The sequence below is a fragment of the Myotis daubentonii genome, chromosome 17 (assembly GCF_963259705.1).
Source record: "Myotis daubentonii chromosome 17, mMyoDau2.1, whole genome shotgun sequence".
NCBI classification, from domain to species: domain Eukaryota; kingdom Metazoa; phylum Chordata; class Mammalia; order Chiroptera; family Vespertilionidae; genus Myotis; species Myotis daubentonii.
The window spans coordinates 44,833,680-44,854,133 of NC_081856.1; the positions used below are offsets into that span (position 1 = coordinate 44,833,680).

The window sequence follows — 20,454 nt, forward strand, 5'->3', positions numbered from 1 at the left end:
CTCTAAATGAAGTATTCATATTTATTAAAAGTAAATTCTGTTGTCAAGGTTACTGTTTTTGCTGTCTTCTCCCTATGGTGGCAGCCCACAATGTAAGAGAAAATAAATGGTAAAGTAGAAAAAGGAAACGTTTCCTTAGAAAAAAGTACCCAGGCAGGGGACTCATACTTCCACCTCCCCCGCAGACATCACTGCTGGCTGCAGTGTCAACCCCAAGCAGCAAAGGCCTCCTTTCCATACACAGCCTCCCGCCCTTCTCTCCTTCCCGATGGTGTAAATGATGGCGTCCCATTTATTAGGGCTTCGCTTAGGCTGCAGGAGAGAATCGGAGCACAGTTTCAAAGGTGAACCAACCTATCAAACTAAATCTCAGCACTAGCCGGTTTGGCTCAGTGAACGGAGCGTCGGCAGGTGGACTGAAGGGGCCTGGGCTCCATTCAGGTCAAGGGCACATACCTCGGTGGAAGGTGCAATCCCTGGCAAACCCCGGCCCTGGTCTGGGCGCGTGCAGGAGGCAACCAATCGATGTTTCTCTCCCCCTCCCTTCCACTCTCTCTCTCTAAAAAACACACAAAAACACACAAAAACAAATCAATGGGAAAATATCAAGAGAGGATTAACAAGAAAAACGAAATCTCAGATACCAACGTCAAGAAAGCTCCCTTCAGTTCTTTGGAGTTTATAGCCCTAAAAACTGTTGGCAAAAGCAGGCATCTGTCTCCATATTGCCAAGCAGCTATCCTGTAAAGGTTGCAAACTTCAGCTCCCATCCTGGCAGCCTTCTAATATCCACGCCCCAACACACACAGGATGATAGCTTCAGATTTCCTCTGGCCCGTCGGGAGGCGAATCTAACAGCCTCGATGAGGAGCTCTCGCGTTGTGACTTAGACGCTGTGGACCACTCAGAAATCAATCCCACATCATCCCTGAGAGCGGACCGTCATTAGCCACGGGGAGATGTACATTTGATCGAAATGTGCAAAATTTATAACAGTGACATTTTCCATTATGAGGCCACATGATTTATTCAGTAGTTTTTATGTTCCCAAATTACAATTTATGTCTATTCATAAGTCTACAAAAAAGTTACCATTAGAATTGTCTGTGCTTATAAAATACCAACTTTTTTTTAACTGTTATATATACTCATTAACACCAGTCTGTGACAAGTTACATAGAATCATAGGCACTTCAAAGGCTTAAAAAGACGCTTACAACTTAAATGCATTTTTTAAGAACAAAAACTGATTTTTCCTCAAACTCCTACTCGTACCTTCAAATTGCAAGAAATTAACAAATACAGTGGCCAAAGGAATCTGCAGCAACTTCTCAAAATACTGTTAGCATCTTTGGGTTTGCTGAGGCTTGTCAGTAACTCACATCAAATCCCCCCCCCCCCCAAAAGAAGATCTGATTCGATAAGACTAAACAGTTCTCTGGTAATAATCCAATTTTACACATTACTCTGCTCTTGCAAATCTGCCTGAAGCTACAGGTAATGAAAAACAAAGTGTAAAATGGATAGTCTGACACTTAAAAAAAAATGTATACAAAGTGGAGGTTGAAGTTTACATATTTGAAAATCACATATACACTAAATTACCCTTATCTAAATTATCCAAAGACAAATTGCACCATAACAGCTACAAAAGGCGTAGAGTTTTGTTTTGTTTTTCACGGGACACAAGGGGAGAGCCGGGGAGAAGAAAGGAACAACAGATAAATTAACAAAGTAAGACCAACTTGGCTAGGTCCATCGGAGACATGCTGACACAAATGAAACAGCGTTCATCTTCGAACCACTGAAGAATAACAATCATTTGCGCATAGAAGTTTACACCGATTCCATGAACATTGAGAATTTCCATAACAATATTTTGCCACTGCTATTCACAGAACACTGCAGATGTTAAGTTTTAACTTTATGTTGTTCTAAAGAAAATACATGTAAAGTTTTAAATACAATGGGGTTTTATCATTAAAGTGCCAGAATGGCTCTTTAATGAAAAACAAAAACAAAAAAACAAAGATCTTCATTATTCTATGCAAAAGCTTTATTTTTTAAAGTTCAGTGATCTCATAAATAGAGACACTCAGTGGGAGCTTCACGCATAAAACTCCTTAGTAGGTGCCTTCTGGTAAGCCGCGCTGGATGGTTTGCGTTCTCCTAGGTCGTAGCTCCCCTCATCCTTCTTTCTCATGCGATACACCAACAGCAGGATCAGGAAAATGGCAAAGAGGAAGCCAATCACTCCGCCAGCGATGACGGCTGAAACACACCAAAGGGGAGACTGCTTTCAGAAGAGATTCGGGGGCTGCAGAAGTAGCTTTGTCAAGCCCCACCTATTTCACAACACTTTCATAAAAGGCTTAATTGGAGGGGGGGAAAAAAACCCCAAATGTTAAAACCTGGAGTCAACGAAGCAACCGGGCCATTGTGCAAATCTGACATTCCTCAGGAAGGTACCATCCTGTCTTTGATTTGTATTAATAATATCACCCAAAAGCCTCATTAAGAAAAATCTAGCTGTGAGGCTCAGCTAATTCCATCCTTTAAGATTCTTTAACCTTTTCAAGTTCTCAATTTCACAGTCTCATCTGCGAACTGCTTTTCCAATGAAAACAAAACATGATGTGATTTACTTAAGTTTTGTAAGAGTAGGAAAAAAAAAAAGCTGGCAAATTTTTTTTTCTAGACTTGAATCTGGGGCTATCCTTTCAAGGATATCGTGTTCTTAAATCTTGCCAGTCGTCCCCTTTAAAATCAAATGTTCATACTTTCATCAGATACGTCACAATGAGAGAGTAACATCCGCCATGCCTTGGGTGTTACTCCTGTCAATTGCCTGCTCCAGGAAGAACTTTTCCTTCTCTTTCATTTACGTTGAGAATGACCTGGAGCAAGACTGACGGCTCTTCACATCCTGCCCTCCCCCACACCCAGTTGTTCTGACCAATTCAGACCTTAACTTTCCTCTTCTGCCCCCACCCGCAGCTCCCCCACAACAGCTGGCTGAGGAGAGCCTGAGGGAGTGGACAGAAAGTATGGACATTTGCCTAACTCTTGCCTCTCATTCTGGAACGAGACCCGCTCCCTTCCCCACCCCCCACCCCCTCCCAGGCTGCTTTCCGTAGAAAGGTGACATTAGGCAAACTTTGCCTTCACCCCTGAACCTCATTTAGACAAACAGAGAGGCCCATTTAAGGGCCCTCTCCCCTGCCCCCTGCCCCCTGCCAGGCGACTCACCTGCCAGGACTTCTGTTCTTTTAAACAGATTGTCTGGGTGCTTCTCGGTGTACACATTTGTGTCCTCTTCCTCTGGGTCTCTTTTCCTTGCTGAGTCAGGGTGGTGAACTTCCTCCTTATCAATTTCTTCAGGTGACTGGTATGGAAAACGGAAAGGTCGTAAAGATTTTTTAATGTGTTAAAAAGAAGAGTAAGTAGCCCTAACCGGTTTGGCTCAGTGGATAGAGCATCGACCTGTGGACTGAAAGGTCCCACATTCGATTCCAGTCAAGGGCATGTACCTTGGTTGCAGGCACAACCCTAGTAGGGGGTGTGCAGGAGGCAGCTGATCGATGTTTCTCTCTCATCGATGTTTCTAACTTTCTATCCCTCTCCCTTCCTCTCTGTAAAAAAACAATATATTTTTTTTAAAAAAGAGTAAGTATATTTCAAATTTGCTTTTTTTTCCCCCTTCAAACAATGAGTTTAGGAAATAATTGGGATAATCACTTTGTGTGATGTTTTTACCACATGGGTGAGTTCTATGGTTTTTTTGTTCATTTGTTTTTAAGTTCTTTATTGTTAAAAAGTATTCCATGATCTCCTTTTTTTCCCCATTCTCTCCCAGCCTGCTCCCTCCCCCCAGCACAGGCCCTTACCCCCTACTGTCTGTGCCTATTGGTTATGCTCATATGCATGCATTCAAGTCCTTTAGTTGATCTCTTACCACCACCCTCCCAGGTCTTCCCTCTGTGATTTTGACGGGTCTGTTCGATGCTTCTTTGTCTCTGAATCTGTTTTTGTTCATCGGTTTATGTTGTTCATTATATTCTACAAATGAGTGAGATCATGTGATACTTATTTTTCTGGCTTATTTCACTTAGCATAATGCTTTCCAGGTCCATTCACGCTGCTGCAAATGGTAAAAGTTCTTTCTGTTTTTATAGCAGCATAGTATTCCATTGTGTAGATGTACCACAGTTTTTAATTCACTCACTGCTGATGGGCAGTTTTCAAGTCTTAGCTGTTGTAAATTGCGCTGCTATGAACATAGGGGTGCATATATTCTTTCTGACTGGTATTTCTGATTTCTTGGGGTACATTCCTAGAAGTGGCATTACTGGGTCAAATGGGAGTTCCATTTTTAAAATTTTGAGGAAACTCCATACTGTTCTCCACAGTGGCTGTACCAGTTTGCATTCCCACCAGCAGTACACAAGGGTTCCTTTTTCTCCACATCCTCGCCAGCACTTGTCGTTTGTTGATTTGTTGAGGATACCTATTTGGACAGGTATAGATGATACCTCATTGTCCTTTTGATTTGCATCTCTTGGATGATTAGTGACTTTGAGCATTTTTTTCATATGCCTCTTAGCCTTCGAAAAGTGTCTTTGCCCGTTTTTTGATTGGATTGTTTATCTAGTTCATGGTGTTTTTTTATAACAGAAAATCACGTGTATTGGCAAGACAGAGAGTTCATAACAATCCCTGACGACATGGTTAGGTTGTTTTAGTTGACGTTGCAAAAGATCTCTACTTTCTCACACTCCTCTGACCTCAGGCCATCCTTCCGCGCTGGCTGTTCAGCCCAGGGCATTGGAGCCGTTCTTACTCCATCCATTTGCCACACCGGGCACTGTGACAGCTTCCTTTCGGGCATTGTCTCCAGCTGCTCTCCTAGGGTTCTTCCTGATCCCTCTCTGTGGGGACTACCGCCCCTCACAGGCTTGCTCTATTACCCTCGCCTCTACTCATGCATTCTTGCAGCTCAGGGAGCCCTGAGCTAGGGCCTCAGGGGACCTGGGTGCTGCAAGTAGCTTCTGTGTGACCTTAGGTCACACCACTTTTCTGGACCTCGAGATGTTTTTTGTTGTTGTTGTTGTTTGTTTGTTTGTTTTACCAATGAAGAACACTCTCAGGTCAAAGTTTATATACCATTGATGATGGGCTGGTGAAGACTGAGAAAAACTTACTGCAATTAGTATCTGGAGTCTCCTTATTTCATAACCTGTTTCAGCACATGTAAGTTTCCCAATGGTTTTAACTCAGAACAAATTCTTTATGGAATGAAAATAAATTTTCTTGGCTTGAGCCAAATAAATAAAAATGATTTTGTTTCTTAATTTGACTGTGAGTTCCTTTAAAAGGACCATCCTTTAAAAAATATTTATGTAGCCCAGCCAGTGTGGCTCAGAGGTTGAGCATCGACCTATGAACCAGGAGGTCACAGTTTGATTCCCCTGTCAGGGCACATGCCCGGGTTGCAGGACTATCCCCAGTAGGGGGTGGCCAATCAGTGATTCTCTGTCATCACTGATGTTTCTCTCTCTCCCTCCCTCCCCCTTCCTCTCTGAAATCAATAAAAATATATTTTAAAATATTCATACATAAGCTAAAAGTAGGTAAGTAGAATGAGTTATGAAGCCATAAAGAGGTGAAGGAACCTTAAACACGTATCTTGAAAGAAGACATTCTGAAAAGGCTACATAGTGTATGATTCCAACTATATGACATTCTGGAAAAGGCAAAACGATGGAGACAGTGAAAAGATCAGTGGTTGCCAGGGTTTGGTGGGGGGAGAACAGGCAGCACAAAGAGGAGTTTTAGGACCGTAAAGCTGTGCTGTATGGCCCTACAATGGTGGATACATGTCATTATGCATCTGTCAGAACCCAAAGAATGACAACTCAAAGAATGTGAAGTATGGACTTTGGGTGACAATGACGTGTCAACTTACCCTCTGGTGGAGGTTGCTGAAAGTGGGGGAGGCTGTGTGTAGGTGGGGCCAGATGGTAAAAGGAACTCTCGGTGCTTCCCACTCAACTTTGCTGTAACCTAAAACTGCTTGAAAACACACAGCCTGCCTGGCCAGTGTGTCTCAGTGGTTGAGCATCAACCTATGAACCAGGAGGTCATGGTTCCATTCCTGATCAGGGAACATGCCTGGGTTTTGGGCTTGATCCCCAGTAGGAGGCGGCCCATCAGTTATTCTCTCTCATCACTGATGTTTCTATCTCTCTCTCCCTCTCCCTTCCTCTCTGAAATCAATGAAAATATGTTAAAAAAAAAAATAAAGTAAAAACAAAGTCTACTTAACACACAAAGCAGTCGGCAAGTAAAAGTCAAAACCATCATAAGGGGTAAGTCAGAGCCATTTACAACAATGTAACAAAAGACCATTTGTCCTCAACTATTTTAAAACGGGGCCCCTTCAAAGAGCTGGTCTGTATCATTAAATGAAGGAGCGTTTATAGTAACCCGACAACGCAACGCAAAACAAAGCCCACCTTCGTCTGAGCAGGTATCTTGTTCTGCATCTTCAGCGTCGTGGTTTCCACTTTGGGAGCAGCACTAGTGGGCGGTATTTTTGCAAGCGGTCGGGATGTTGTCAGCTCGGGACTCTCCACGTCCTCATCCGTTCCTGGGGGAAGAAGCAAAGAGGAGCCGAGTACATGAATCACGATGCAGGTTTCCACATCATCCGATGATCCCGTCAAAGCTGACACCCGCAGAGCCATGTTCCTTCAAAACGGCTGCTCGGCAAGAACTCGGCAGTGTGCACTGGGATGAAGGAGTGATTTCAAAGTGGATCTGTGGGTAGCCTGGCAAGTTTTAAAAAGAATATTATCCTGATGCCCTAACCTGTTTGGCTCAGTGGATAGACCATCGGCCTGCGGACTGAAGGGTCCCAAGTTCGATTCCGGTCAGGGGCATGTACCTTGGTTACGGGCACATCCCCAGTAGCGGGTGTGCAGGAGGCAGCTGATCGATGTTTCTCTCTCATCGATGTTTCTAACTCTCTACCCCTCTCCCTTCCTCTCTGTAAAAAATTCAATAATATATATATATATATATATATATATTTTTTTTTAAATATATTATCTTGAACATTCTCCAGTAGCCCTTCTTTTATTTGTAATGGTTGATCTTTCTTGCTCAATGAGATGTCTTCCCTTCCACATGCTCTCTCTATTTTCTATTTTAAAACAATAACCAAAAAAGGAGAACTCGCCCATGGCTGATCCCTCTCTGAGAGAGCTGCTGCCCTGGGTCCCCTCGGCTCGGCCAGACTTTTCCACTGGTGCTGTGGCCACTCACGGGCTCACTTCCTCACCCTCTGCTCCCTTCCCTCTAGTCGTAGATGTTTCCTGTCATCACACACACTATGGTCCTGTTTTGTTAAGGTCACCAAGGTCCGCCATGTTTCTAGATCCAGTGGCATTGTCCGTAGTGGTTCTCATCTGATCAAATCTCCTAGCATCACTGCACACTTGTCGACCATCATCTCCTTCTTGAAACTTGATCTTTGGGCTCCTATGACTTTGACTTCCTGGCTTCCCCCTCACCTCTCGGCTACTTGTCTCCTTTGCAGATTCATTCTCTTCTATGTAAACACAAAATATCAACACTTCCTTAGGATTCTTCCCTAGGCTTCTTTAAAAAAAAAAAATATATATATATATATATATATATAGATTTTAGGGAGGAAGGGAGAGGGGGAGAGAGATAGAAACATCAATGATGAGAGAGAATCATTAATCAGCTGCCTCCTGCACACCCCACACTGGGGATCAAGCCCATACCCAGGCATGTGTCCTGACTGGGAATCAAACTGTGACCTCCTGGTTCATAGGCCAACGCTCAACCACTGAGCCACACTGGCCGGGTGGCCCTAGGTTTCTTACTCTGCACTTTTTATCTCATCCATGCTCATGGCTTCAATTACCAACCAAATATAAAAGAAACCCACGTTTATATATTAGCTTATATCACTTCTCTGAAATTCAGACTTACATATCCACAGGCCCACTTGACATTTTATTGAATGACTCAACTATACTATACACCTCTAAAACATCCAAAACAGAAATCATCATCTCCTTCCCTCTCGCCCCACAAACCTAGTGAACAACTTGCAATGAATGAATCCCCCACTCCTATAAACCACAACTCTGACTTCCTCTTCCTCCCACCCCATCGAGCCAATCACCCAGTTCTACTGATTTTACCTTCTTATGTCTCTTCACCCTAACACCTTTCTACAGTCCCAGGGCAACCACACTCATCCAAACCACGGTAATCGTTCCAGGAACCATCATACCTGCCTTCTTCCTAAGAGCCCCCTTTCAGTCCACTATACACACACCAACTGTGACCCCATCCTCCTCCCGCTTTAAACTATTATCATGGGTCCAGCCAGTGTGGCTCAGTGGCTGAGTTGAGCATTGACCTATGAACCAGGAGGTCACAGTTCAATTCCCGGTCAGGGTACATGCCCCAGTTGTGGGAGCAATCCCCAGTGTGGGGTGTGCAAGAGGCAGCCGATCAATGCTTCTCTCTCATTACTGATGTCTCTACCTCTCTCTTTCTCTCCCTCTCCCTTCCTCTCTGAAATCAATAAAAAAATATATTTTTTAAAAAAACTATTACAATGGCTCTCCACTGCTCTTGAGATGAACATTAAATGCCTCAAGCCCAGCCTTGCCTACCTTTCCAGCTTCCATGACAACATCTTCCCTATTGTCTGTCCCATGTGGTCCCCTCCTGTTCTGCCAGAAAGCAAGCCTAGTTGATTCCTAACTCACCTCTGGACCTCAGCACAAAAGCCATTCCTCGGGAAAGACCTCAGAGTCTTCTGGTAAGTTAATTTTTAGTACCACCTCTCTTACCCTAATTGCATTTCTCACGGTTTGTAATTACACATTTATCTGTGTAACTATTGACTGAAGTTTCCCTCCACGACTGGTCTGAATGAACTTCTTTGCAGCAATCATCTGCCCCAGCCTGGGGTCAGGGCAGAGCAATGCCAGCCCACATCTAAGCCTCTACTTGAGCCACCTGATTACTGGGCTCAGGACTTCAGATGACTCACTCCAAACCCCTTTCACCCTGATGGGGAGACGGGGGTTAGCAGAGGAACAGGACTACGTAGATATGAAACTTAAAGACAATCAGTAGAAATCAGCAAAATGACTTGGACAACAGCTACAGATCTCTACCAACTCTTGGATTCTAGGTTCTGTGAAATGCAGATAAACCAGTATCCATGTTTATTATGTCCTGGGACATTTTGAAGATGACAGTTAGTTACGAAGCGCTGTTCAGGTGCCAAAGGAGAAAAAGAGGTGCCATGAGCGAAATATATTAATAGAGTTGTGGGCTATGGAGAAGCACTCTTTTCACACTCAATCTGTGCGTGCAATATATATCACTCTCCCGAGAATAACTGGGGCTATTTTTACATTAGGACTGCACTGTAAGCTCATTGTTACTAGGTCAGCCACAACCTCACTTGTCTTTTTCAGACTTGCCATTTGCTAACTTAAAACACTCACTCTTATGTAGCTAGATCTCTACCAAAGATCCAGTAGATCTGAATTTATTCTGGGTCACTCTTAAGCCAGGCCAATCTGACTAATCAGACAACTATATTCAGCCTAACTTTTACCATCTGTTGAATTTACAATGGCAATTTAAAGCAAGAAAGGTCCTAAATAAGACTTTCCTAGTGTGTTGCTGACCACAAATTCCAAACTTGATCATTAATTAAATATATGCATAAGCTCTTCCTCTTTTCAGCTTCTTAGGGGCCATTCCTGGCACAGGTGAAACATGTACTAGGTGCCGTAGATGGCGGAAATGGCCAGAATCGCTCATTCCTCCTTGCTCCACGTCCTCTGCAGTGTCTTTGCAGCTCTTTTGTTAAGCGGCGGAGTAAGGGCTAGCCTTGCTTTGACCGATAAAAGGTGACAGGGATGCTGTGCCAGTTCTAAGCCGAGGCTTTAAGAGGCTTTGCACAGTTCTGCTCTCTTGGGATCTCTGCCTCCACCCTGTGAACAAATGGCTGGCCTACCAGAGGATGAGAGGCCGTGTGGACCAGAGCCAAGTCTGCCCAGCTGCTCCAGAGATATGACAAAGTCCAGCCAAGGTCAGCAAAGCTGCATTCCCAACCCGCAGCTGACCACTGACATGTGCAGGAGTCCGTTTAGCCCAGTTTAAACTGCCAACCCATAGAACGATAAGCTAAATAAGTGACTGTGGTTTTTATCTTCAACATTTGGGGATGGTTTGTTACACGGCATCACTGAGGCAACAGATAACTGATACACCAGGGAGTTGAGGCTATCCCTGCTACGTTCCCCCTTCTACTTTTGAGCAATACCCTAGGAGTAACTAAATATAACTCTCCTTGGTGTCATCCATAATCTTCAACATAGGGTTGGCAGTTTTATAAAAACTAGTGTTTGAAGGATTTGTTTTGAAGGAGTGGTTTTCATGACGTCACTCTCAAACCCTGAGTAATAAAAGTAAAAGCTAATGTTGACAGAACACTGACTCCATGCCAAGCAGCACACTCTTAAGAGCTCTTAGATGTGCCAGCCCCTTTAATCCTCACGGCAAGCCTATGCAGTAGGGACCTCCCATTCTATACATGAGGAAACTGAGGTCCAGCCAAGTTAAATACACTCCCAAGATCTCACAGCGTGGGTGACGGGGAGCCAGAATTCACAGCCAGGCACTTGGACACAAAGAGCATGCTCTTAACCCCTGTGCACCCTGCCTGTCTCCCTGTCTAAGCCAGGACACTGTGGGTGCATGTGTGCGTGCACGCGTGCACGCATGGAGAATGGAGGCGAGCGTGACGTCCCCGGCCTTACCCGAGCCTGATGCAGAAGCATAGTCATCGTCATCAATAGGATACACTCCGGAAGCGTCTTCAATGGAGCTGTTGTCCAGGTACATGTCTTTATCAGACGTCAGCTCTGCCCTCTGAGAAAGGAAAGAGAAGAGATTCAGGATGGTGAGGAAATGAGGGATGTGCTTATTGCCTTGCTTTTCAGGTTTACACCGCAGTGACCACCCCTCCCTCTCCTCTGTGCCCCTGAACCCCCACTTCTGGCCCTGCCCTTCCTTGAGACTCCCTGCTAATGTGCATGAAGGGCTGATCACAGGCGAATGCCCCTAGGGAGGCCGATGTGGCCTAATCCACAGAACGAAGATGGCACAGAGACCTCAGCACCCATCACGCGTGGATTTGGTTACATTCCGCTAAACCTGAGCTTCGGTGGCCCAGGGCTAGTTTAAAGCCATCTCCGGCATTCACTCTGTCACAGCCACTGGGCAGCACCCTTACTGGGAAAGCTACAAAACACTGACATCATGTCAGATGTTCCTGGGGATGCATACAAAGGTATGAAGGTGCTTAGGCTAAATCATCACCCAGGGGCCCATCAAGGCCCGCCAATGTTTGCCGGCCTGGCCTTGCTCAGAGCTTTGGCCACGCTTATCACTACAGCCAAGTGCTCCCCAGGGGCCTGGGCAGTCCAGAGCTTCCTGCCACGGCCCAGATCCAGGCAGAGGCCAGGCACGGCACCTTCCGAAGAGCAAAGCCAGTGATGCTCAACTGACAAGGGCGAAAGCCCACCGCGAGCCCGCTTCCAGGGCTCACTGGCTTAGCAGGGCCTTCACGGCCAATGCAGCTAAGCCCACACTCGCACGTTCTTTTTCTATTACTGCCAAATGGTAACCGCGAATCGCTCGCTGGCTATGACGGATCACTCACTAAGTATACCAGCTCCACAGCTTTTAGCTCTTTAATAGGAGTCACACGCATACATTGAAGGCAGAGTAGACATACAATTTTTTTTTCCCAAATGGTTTTAGTGAACTGATATTTCACCACCAATATCTCATAGAAGCCCAGAAACAAATAAAGCAGACTCAGCCTCTAAACAATATTTGTGTTTGGACACAGGGTCATGCTCATTATCGTCCTATTTTAAAAAGTCAAATAGAATGTTTGTTCCTAACAGGAATTATAAAATAAAATAAAAGTATGTTTCCTTCAGTACACTGGCTTTCATCAGATTTCCTCTGAAAATGAAACTTTCTGTTCTATGGCTGGAACCTTCCTAGGAGGACAGCCAGGCCCAGCCCTCCACAACACTACCACTTTATTCTCTCAGGTTTCAGCTGCTGGCTGGGGACGCCAAAGTATTTTAAACCTGAGCCCACACTCCCCCCACCCCCCAGGCTGCAGTGCCAACTGACAGGAGAGCCTGGGAACCCGCTGTATTTGAGCTACCACACACCGGCGCATTCTGAGCCAAAACCTTAGGGATTGGTTTCCAGCGGGCTGGCTTCGGGCATTGAATGACCACCCTGGGCCAGGAGTGTGCTGGAATTTTTCTGCTAGAATGGTCACAGCTTAACTCTGCGATCTGAGGCCATCCATCCTGCATTAGACCGGTTTCCAAGGCTATCACCATTCCAGGCCGTGATTCCCAAAGCTCGTGGACCGTGTCAGGAGCCCTGCATTGTACAGCTCGACCATCAACTTAAATGACCCTATGACACTCACAGCAACTTGGACAGCAGGGACTGTACTCGGTTAGTCATTAATCTACCCCAACTCCCTGCAGTCCCAGTGCCTGGCAGATAGTAGGTGCTCAGTTAATGCCACGTGGGCTATCTGTGCTCCCACCTGAGAGCAATTCTCAGTCCTGCTGGCATTAACCTTTGTCCTGTGCTCTTTCAATCTTTCTAAAAATCTACTCCCAAACAGCCTCTGACTTCTCCGGTCCTTATATGTTCCCTAGTTATAAACGACTATTTTGGATTTTGTAGCATATGAACAATTTGAGACATAAATAGTCACCGGTCATTTAACTGTTACGTGTGTATTTCTCTCACCCCTCAGCTGAGTACAACTCACTGAAGGCAGGTCTTCGTGGCCTGTGGATGCTCCCAGCCCTTCCCAAAGTGCACGGGTTCTTAACAAATATTTGTCCACTGAGATGACCTAAAACGAAGTAGCCTTTGTCTCAGGTTTCAGAGTTAACACATATCACAAGAGCTCCAGGGTTCTGATCATTAAAATCTCTCACGTCTGAGCCTGGGCGATCATCTGCCCCATACGGTATTGCACTGCATCCAATTAAGTAACTTTAGAGTCTTTTTAAAAAGTAAGTAAAAGACTCCGTTTACCTATCAGCAACTCCTTGGATGACTTGCATTTTCCTCTTGGCTCTGTCAGGGAAGTTGGATGTGGCAGGGAAAACACTAAGATATTTGATCCCTGTGTGGAAATTAAATTTCTATTCATTAGGTGACCCAGCTGTCCGGACTGACACATCCGTCAAACTAAAAAGCAGATGGGCAGAAAGATCTCCCAGAGACTTCTGGACACTTCGCAGGTCTCCCAGTCCAAGCACAGAAGTAGCCTGACAAGCAACCGTCTTCCCCGTGCCCACGGGCTCCTTGCAAGGAGCTGTCAGACCAAATCGCTGCAAGACCTGGCGTGGAGGTCGGGGCGGGTCTAGAGCAGTTGACTTGCCCTCGGCTGCTTGGGGTCTGCAGGGCCAGGATGTTTAATGTGCTTAAACGGAGCTGAAGGTACTTGTTCCTCCATCGTCCCGTGTGGCAAATAATCTCACATCAAACCCACAGTCATCTCCTGCTCTGATGCCAGGAGCGCCGAGCGCCTGGGAGGAATTCCCGAATTCCATCCAGAGAGTCCAATTTCACAATAAGTGGGCCCTCCTTACTCTGTAGCAGATAACACTCCAAGAGTATCTCCAATGTCTTGCCTTTAAACAGAAAATACCTTTCCGAATGGGACACATTCCTTTTTGCGAAGACGCCACACTGTGCTGAAAGGACTTTTGCAGTTAACATGCCTGGAGAGGGAAATGAATTACGCAGCAACATTCCCTTAGGTCAGTGGTCAGCAAACTGCGGCTCGCGAGCCACATGCGGCTCTTTGGCCCCTTGAGTGCGGCTCTTCCACAAAATACCACGTGCGGGTGCGCACGTACAGTGCAATCGAAACTTCGTGGCCCATGCGCAGAAGTCGGTATTTTGTGGAAGAGCCACACTCAAGGGGCCAAAGAGCCGCATGTGGCTCGCGAGCCGCAGTTTGCCAACCATTGCCTTAGGTCAAGACGATGTGCATTTCTCGGAAAAGCCACCAAAAGGGGCGACTCCAGACAACCGCTGTCACACCCAGCCAACCCCCAGGACACCCTCTGAACACCCTCTGGCTGGACGAGACAGAGCCACCTGATGAAAGTACCCGGGAGGGAGGGTGGGTGGCGTGGCCCCCAAATCTGGAGCAGCCGCCCTAGCCCTACCGGAGGATTTCACGGCGGCGAGGTTGTTTAATCTGGGACTGGCCATTTCTGTGAGGCCGTGTCAATCTGCTGGCTAACAGGGCTTGGAGTACAAGCTGGAAGAAAAGCAAAGCTCGTCTTTCAGACCTTTCCCCTTGGCTCATGCCAGAGGTGCAAACAGAAGAGCACACCTGCTGTGGAAAGCAACTAGATACCACGAGGGGGAATCGGCAGCAGACGGAGATAGAGGCGCCTGCTTGTGCCACGTCCAGCCGCGGAAACTGAAGCACTGAACAGCCTCCATACACGAGGCAGGTCTTCCCAGAGAAATGTTAATGCAACACCAGTCTTGGGTTTTCATAAGAAATAGCACAAACCAGTCCATTTTCTCAGCAAACAAAAGCTGTGAGACAGCCACTGAACTAATCGCTGGATTTTTCTCATGTAGGTAAAGCGTTCATGAACAACTATCTTGCTTCCTCCCACCTGCCCGCGTGGGACTCTGTTCTTCAGAAATCCCAGGTCCTCCTTGGAAGATGCACTGCTTTATCCACTAGATGAATGCCCTCTAATGCCCTAAACTAGTGGAACCGGTAAGATCATTAAAGCTCAATGCAGTAGGTGTTATATCACTTCATGGTTTAAACTTAGGTTAGTAACGAAGTCAGACAGCCACGAACACCACCCCGCCCTGGACCCAACCTTCAGAAAATAAGCCTCTGGGCACAACAGTAAAATATTCACGTTGCCTGACATTACATTCTGTTTCACATCACAGAAAGCAGATGATGCCTCTTGGTTTTAGGATAAACGCACAGCCAGTCCTGATGTCGATTCTATACTAACGTTTAGGGTGATCCCCAAGTGCCAAACTGACTAACTTTAGCTTATCCTTCCGGAGGTGACTTAGTAAATTACTTTATCACTAGCTGACACACATATTAAATGAAATAATTTCTCCCACACAGTGGCTCAGAGATTATATACTTGCCCTTTAAATGAACTTGCCAATTCTGGCCTCTATAGTGTAACCCAAAGGAGCCTATAATATTAGAGTTTGACTAAGGAATTATAGGCATCAATTTTTTTTTTCAAAAGTTAAAAGAAACAGAACACTATAGTGGCAAACTAGCTAAAAATCATCCAGTCTAGTTACTGGCCAAAAGGGAGCCCCAAAACGTTGGTTACCCTGCTCGGGGCTCTTTCTGCTGCACTGTGATGACCCAGAACATGACGATATCAGAGCCATCCGGCCTGGGGGTCAGAAGGATTAGCTCTAGCTAACTGTTAAATGTCCCGTATGTGCCAGGCATTCTGAGCTGTGTGTTTTACAAGCACTGGCACACTTCATCGTCTCAACAATCTCTACTACAGACTGAGGAACTGAGGCTGGCCCACAGACCGCCAGCTCAGGCAGGGAGCAGGGATTCCAGCCCGTGTGAACCTCAACATGTGAACTCAATGACAGTGTTGGCCACGCTACGCCTATCCCCACCCGCTTTGCTTGTGATTTGCATATAGTCATAAAAAGGCCCTGAGAAGAAGAGTAATAATCATTTTGAACTCTGATTCAGCACTTTCAAACACTGGCCATGGAAATTCACACCACCAGCCCCCCGCCCCCGCCGCCCCTCCCCGCCCACACCCCACAGAGCCAGAGTATCTATTTAACATCTTTCATTATTTATTTGTTTGTTTGTTTGTTTTTGGCTAATTCTCACCCAAGGATATTTTTCCATTGATTTTTAGAGAGAGTGGAAAGGAAGGGGGAGACAGAGAGCAAGAGACATCCATGTGAGAGAGACACGCTGATTGGTTGCCTCCCGCATATGCCCACGTGCCCCGCAAGGGTTAGGGATCAAGCCTGCAACAGAGGTTTGTGCCCTTGACCAGAATCAAACCTGGGACCCTTTGGCCGATGCTCTGAGCCAAACTGGCTAGGGCTATGTAAAGTCTTTTAGAACTAGCATTCGTGGCATCATAGATGGGAAAATTCTGGGTTAAGAGTTAAGAGCTCTAGCTACACAGTTTCTTCTCTGCCCCATGTCCCGTCAGTTCCCCACAGCGAAAAGCCTGGAGCCATGTCTAGCAAATGCCGTTCATTCATGTTTAGTAGCATCTTCTCTCCCTCAGGTGTTCCTCCTGGACCAAAGTTATAATAGAAAGAACCATATGTTTACTACTAGGAAAACATACTATTTCCTTGAGTATGAGATATGACAGATAGATAAGTTTATAATCAAATACTGTTGTATTTACAAACATGTATTTTAAGGTTTGTTTACAGACAATTACCTGGTACCTAATAACGTACCAGGCTTGCTCCACCATCCTTTATATAATGCATACAAAAGTCAAGGTCAAAGATGAGGTCACACGTGGAAGAAAATTCTTAAATCACTACCTAAAGAAAGGTCTTCAGCTCAGAACTGCTCTCAACACTAGGTTCTTAATTACACAGAAAGCTAGATCTTTCCCTTTAAGAAACACTTCAGCACACCTTCCTTCCATAGAATGGGGTATGAATCTGAATTATTCATTGGTGCATATTAGGAAAATAAACCCAATTCTGAAAAAAATCAGGTTATATAGAGGTAGAATCACATTTGAGTGTGAAATGTGCGACTAAAGGATGACTGGGCTGCTCATAAAAATGTAAGATCAAAAGAAAAATCAAGTTAAAAAAAATCCAAATTACAGACAACTGGAGAGAAATACGACTGGTTCCAGAAACCTTTTGAAACAACCAACGCAGGCAGATGACGGAAGTCCTACTGTGTGTATTTACATTCCTTTAAGCGTGAACCGGGAACTCAAGATCCGGGTTGGATTTTCCTGGTGGATGCCTCACGTGGAGTGGACTCTCTCTCGTCACTCAGAATGCACATTTCTGGACGAGGCCAAGGCCGATCACTGTGCTCTATGAACCAGCGTATTGTAAAGGCTCAACAAGAGGGCACATTTTTCTGAAAGGCTGACCCTGCTGTTAAACCATTTGGTGAGAAGAAATAACCATACTTTTTAAAGAAGTTACCTGGTTCCCTCACATCTGGGTAAACTAAACCAATGCTCTCTTACTTGGTCTCTTTAAAAAGGACACCTGGAATTCAGCCTTCTAACTACCTGTGAGGAGGACGCCAGGAAGGCAAGCATGAGCTTAGAAGGAACAGCCAACTTGTTCAGAACGCCTCCAACGAGCCAGGCACAGCGCTAGCCTTTGGAGAACATTGAAATGGCTGGAAAAGCATTTTAAAAAGCAACACTGAGCTAGTATACTTCACTGTAAAAATTTTCCTCTTTTTAAAACAACCACACAAAAACCTGAATATGGTTCAAAGCAGTTAGATTTCCTAGCCAACAAAGCTCAAATAGAATCTTTCTTTAATAAAATGCTCAGCACAGTAATCAGCACGTTAACAAAAACAACAACAAAAAACTCTTGCCAAAGGAACACTTGGCTCATCTAAATATGTATTTAGGATTAAACAGGATCAATATCCTTTTCAGAAAAGGTGCCTCACTGTATGTATGTTGGCATAGCTTGTGCTTAGAATTATTTCCCTTCCCATAATGTTTGTCTATTGAGTCTGCAGGACAGTAGCTGGGCTCAATAAGTGGTTTGTTGGGTAAATGTAAGAGCATCGCAGATATGATGACCCAGAAGATCGAAGGTGCTTATCTAACTGCACACTCCTCCTCCTCCAAGGCATCACACAATAAGCTGGATGCAACTCCCCAGTTCCATGTCCCTTTCATCTGGAACTGGGTAACAATGAACAGCCCTGATCACAGACACTCATTGAGAATATGCTCATCTATCAATAATCCTATCACTGGCATATCACCTACAAACTCCTGTGATCCACACCCCAGTTTCTATAAGCCACCATTTCAGGGAGTTCCAAGAACCCTTAACTAAATAAGCCGAGCAGAAAGAAATCGAAACTCTGCACCCAAATTGTTGACAGACCCCAAACTTTATAGCCTAGAGAAGTGACAGAGACAACTAATTAAAAGGAAAAGGTCTTACCTGGAGGGAATTTTCACTTTATGTCCTTCTGACAGTTTCGAAATATCTCTCTATATATAAAAGCCTAAGCGACTGATCAACAGTTTGACCACTCGACTGGTAGCTATGATGCACACTGGCCACCAGGGGCAGACGCTGAATGCAGAGGCATGGAAACATGGAACAGACTGATGAATCTCAGAGGGAATGGGAGAAGGGGGACGGCGGAAAGAGATTAACCAAAGATCTTATATGCATACTAGAGGCCAGGTGGACGGATTCGTGCACCTGTGGGGTCCCTTGGCCTGGCCTGCGGGGATCGGGCCAAAACTCACAGTCCAACATCCCTCAAGGGGTCCCGGATTATGAGAGGGCGCAGGCCAGGCCGAGGGACCCCACCGGTCCACGAATCCGTGCACCAGGACTCTAGTTTGAATTATAAAATTCAATTAATACATTTAAAAAAAATACTCCTCCTGAAACTGGTGTGTTGCTAATACTAAACAAAAACCTATCTCCTTCCTCTGCAATAAAAAGTCATCTGGGGGGAGTGGGGGTGTGTTTGGATTCCTGATCCAGGGGAAGAGAAGGGAAGGGACCTTTGTCTTGAATTAAATTTGTTGGCAACAAAAACAGATTTCTCTGAAGCAATGTATATGAAAGCCACGCCTGGGACTTTGAGTGGGATTATGTTGAATATGCATGACACACAAAAGGAAAATGTTCATGACTTACAGATGTGCTCCAAGTCCTGCTTTCTTCCTTTTTTGGAATATCAAACAGAGGGAAGAAGTTTGTAGCCATGTTATTATAAGCAACGCTGCCTCTCCACCACTCAAGCTAGAATCGTCCAGTATTTATTTTGCTATCCATATGACCACAGTTTAGACTAGAGTAAAAATAGAAGCCGTGTGAGTCTAACCTGAAAAGTCCCAAGTGCCGGAGAGGGTCAGTATTAATATATTCGGACTGAAATAATGAGATTCTGTTTCCTGGTGGTGTTTGGCAGGAGGAGAGCGGGGGGAAAAAAAGAGATTTGGAATTTCTTTCTAATTCAGAAGTGTTTTGTAAAAACTACCATAATGGAACAGACTCCACGGCAAGCGCAGGGAGCCCACAAACTCTGGTTTAGATTTAATACTTCACTCCAAGGCGTTTTCAGCTGCTGGAATTTTAGGGCCCCAAGGCACAGCCACCTATATTCTCCACCCTACATGGGGGCTGACAGTTCTGCCACAGGAAAATGGGCAAGATCGTAGGGCCAGAGGGCAGGCCTTGCCCTTCCAGGCTCCGGGCCCTGCAGAGAAGGAACCTGTGCTCCACAGCACTTGACAAATGGGATTCCCACAGGAGCCCGGGCTGCAGGGCTAAGCCAGCACCGAGACTGAATGTCAGCACGAACATGGACGCTTTACGACTGGCCCGTAAAGACTATGGAATAGGGGTCACCTACCAGCAATGGGCACGAGCCCCTTGGGAAGCACGCTGCTCATACGTTTTAAGGAAATCTAAAATCTATCAGACCTTCTCACCAGACAGTTCAGCTCTCAGGAATTATCCTAAGGAAATCTTCTAAAAATAAGAGTTGGGGTGTTTATTACTGCATTAAAGGAAATCACTGAGCGTCAAAAAATACGCATAACCCATGGGCACAGACAGTAGTATGGTAAAGGCCTGGGGTGGGGGGCAGGATGGATGGGGTCAATGGGGAAACAGGGGGGCATTTGCAATATTTGCAACAATAAAGATAAACTTTAAAAAAAGAAGAAAGACTACTGAGGCAACGGAAGGCCAACTACAGAGGGGTAGCTATGTGAATTATATATGCCATGAATTTTCTCATAGCATTAAAAATCATACACCATACAACAACGAAGAATGTTCAGACTACACATTAAATTTAAAAAGCATATGCTGTTTTAATATTTTCTAATATTGAAACTCTATTAAAATTTCATACCCATTTGACCAGATGCTGAAATGGGAATGAAAAACAAAAGAATAAGAGTGAGGTGGGCTTCTGAATGCTTTCTTTCCTAATTGATGTTAATATTACATTAAACAACACACACACACACACACACACACACACACGCACACACACGG

At 45.2% G+C, this 20,454-nt stretch overlaps 1 protein-coding gene across 1 annotated transcript in view; it reads right to left on the reverse strand.

Moving 5' to 3' along the window:
• Positions 1 to 1,001: 1,001 nt before the first annotated feature.
• SDC2 (syndecan 2) overlaps positions 1,002 to 20,454 on the reverse strand; it is a 94,707-nt gene continuing 75,254 nt past the window's right edge. Inside the window, exons 2-5 of the mRNA XM_059672179.1 lie at positions 10,887 to 10,998; positions 6,516 to 6,649; positions 3,250 to 3,385; positions 1,002 to 2,271 (exon numbers count right to left, since the gene is read on the reverse strand). Of these exons, the coding sequence (XP_059528162.1) occupies positions 2,108 to 2,271; positions 3,250 to 3,385; positions 6,516 to 6,649; positions 10,887 to 10,998 (546 nt within the window). The 3' untranslated portion in view covers positions 1,002 to 2,107. The remainder of the gene's footprint in view (positions 2,272 to 3,249; positions 3,386 to 6,515; positions 6,650 to 10,886; positions 10,999 to 20,454) is intronic.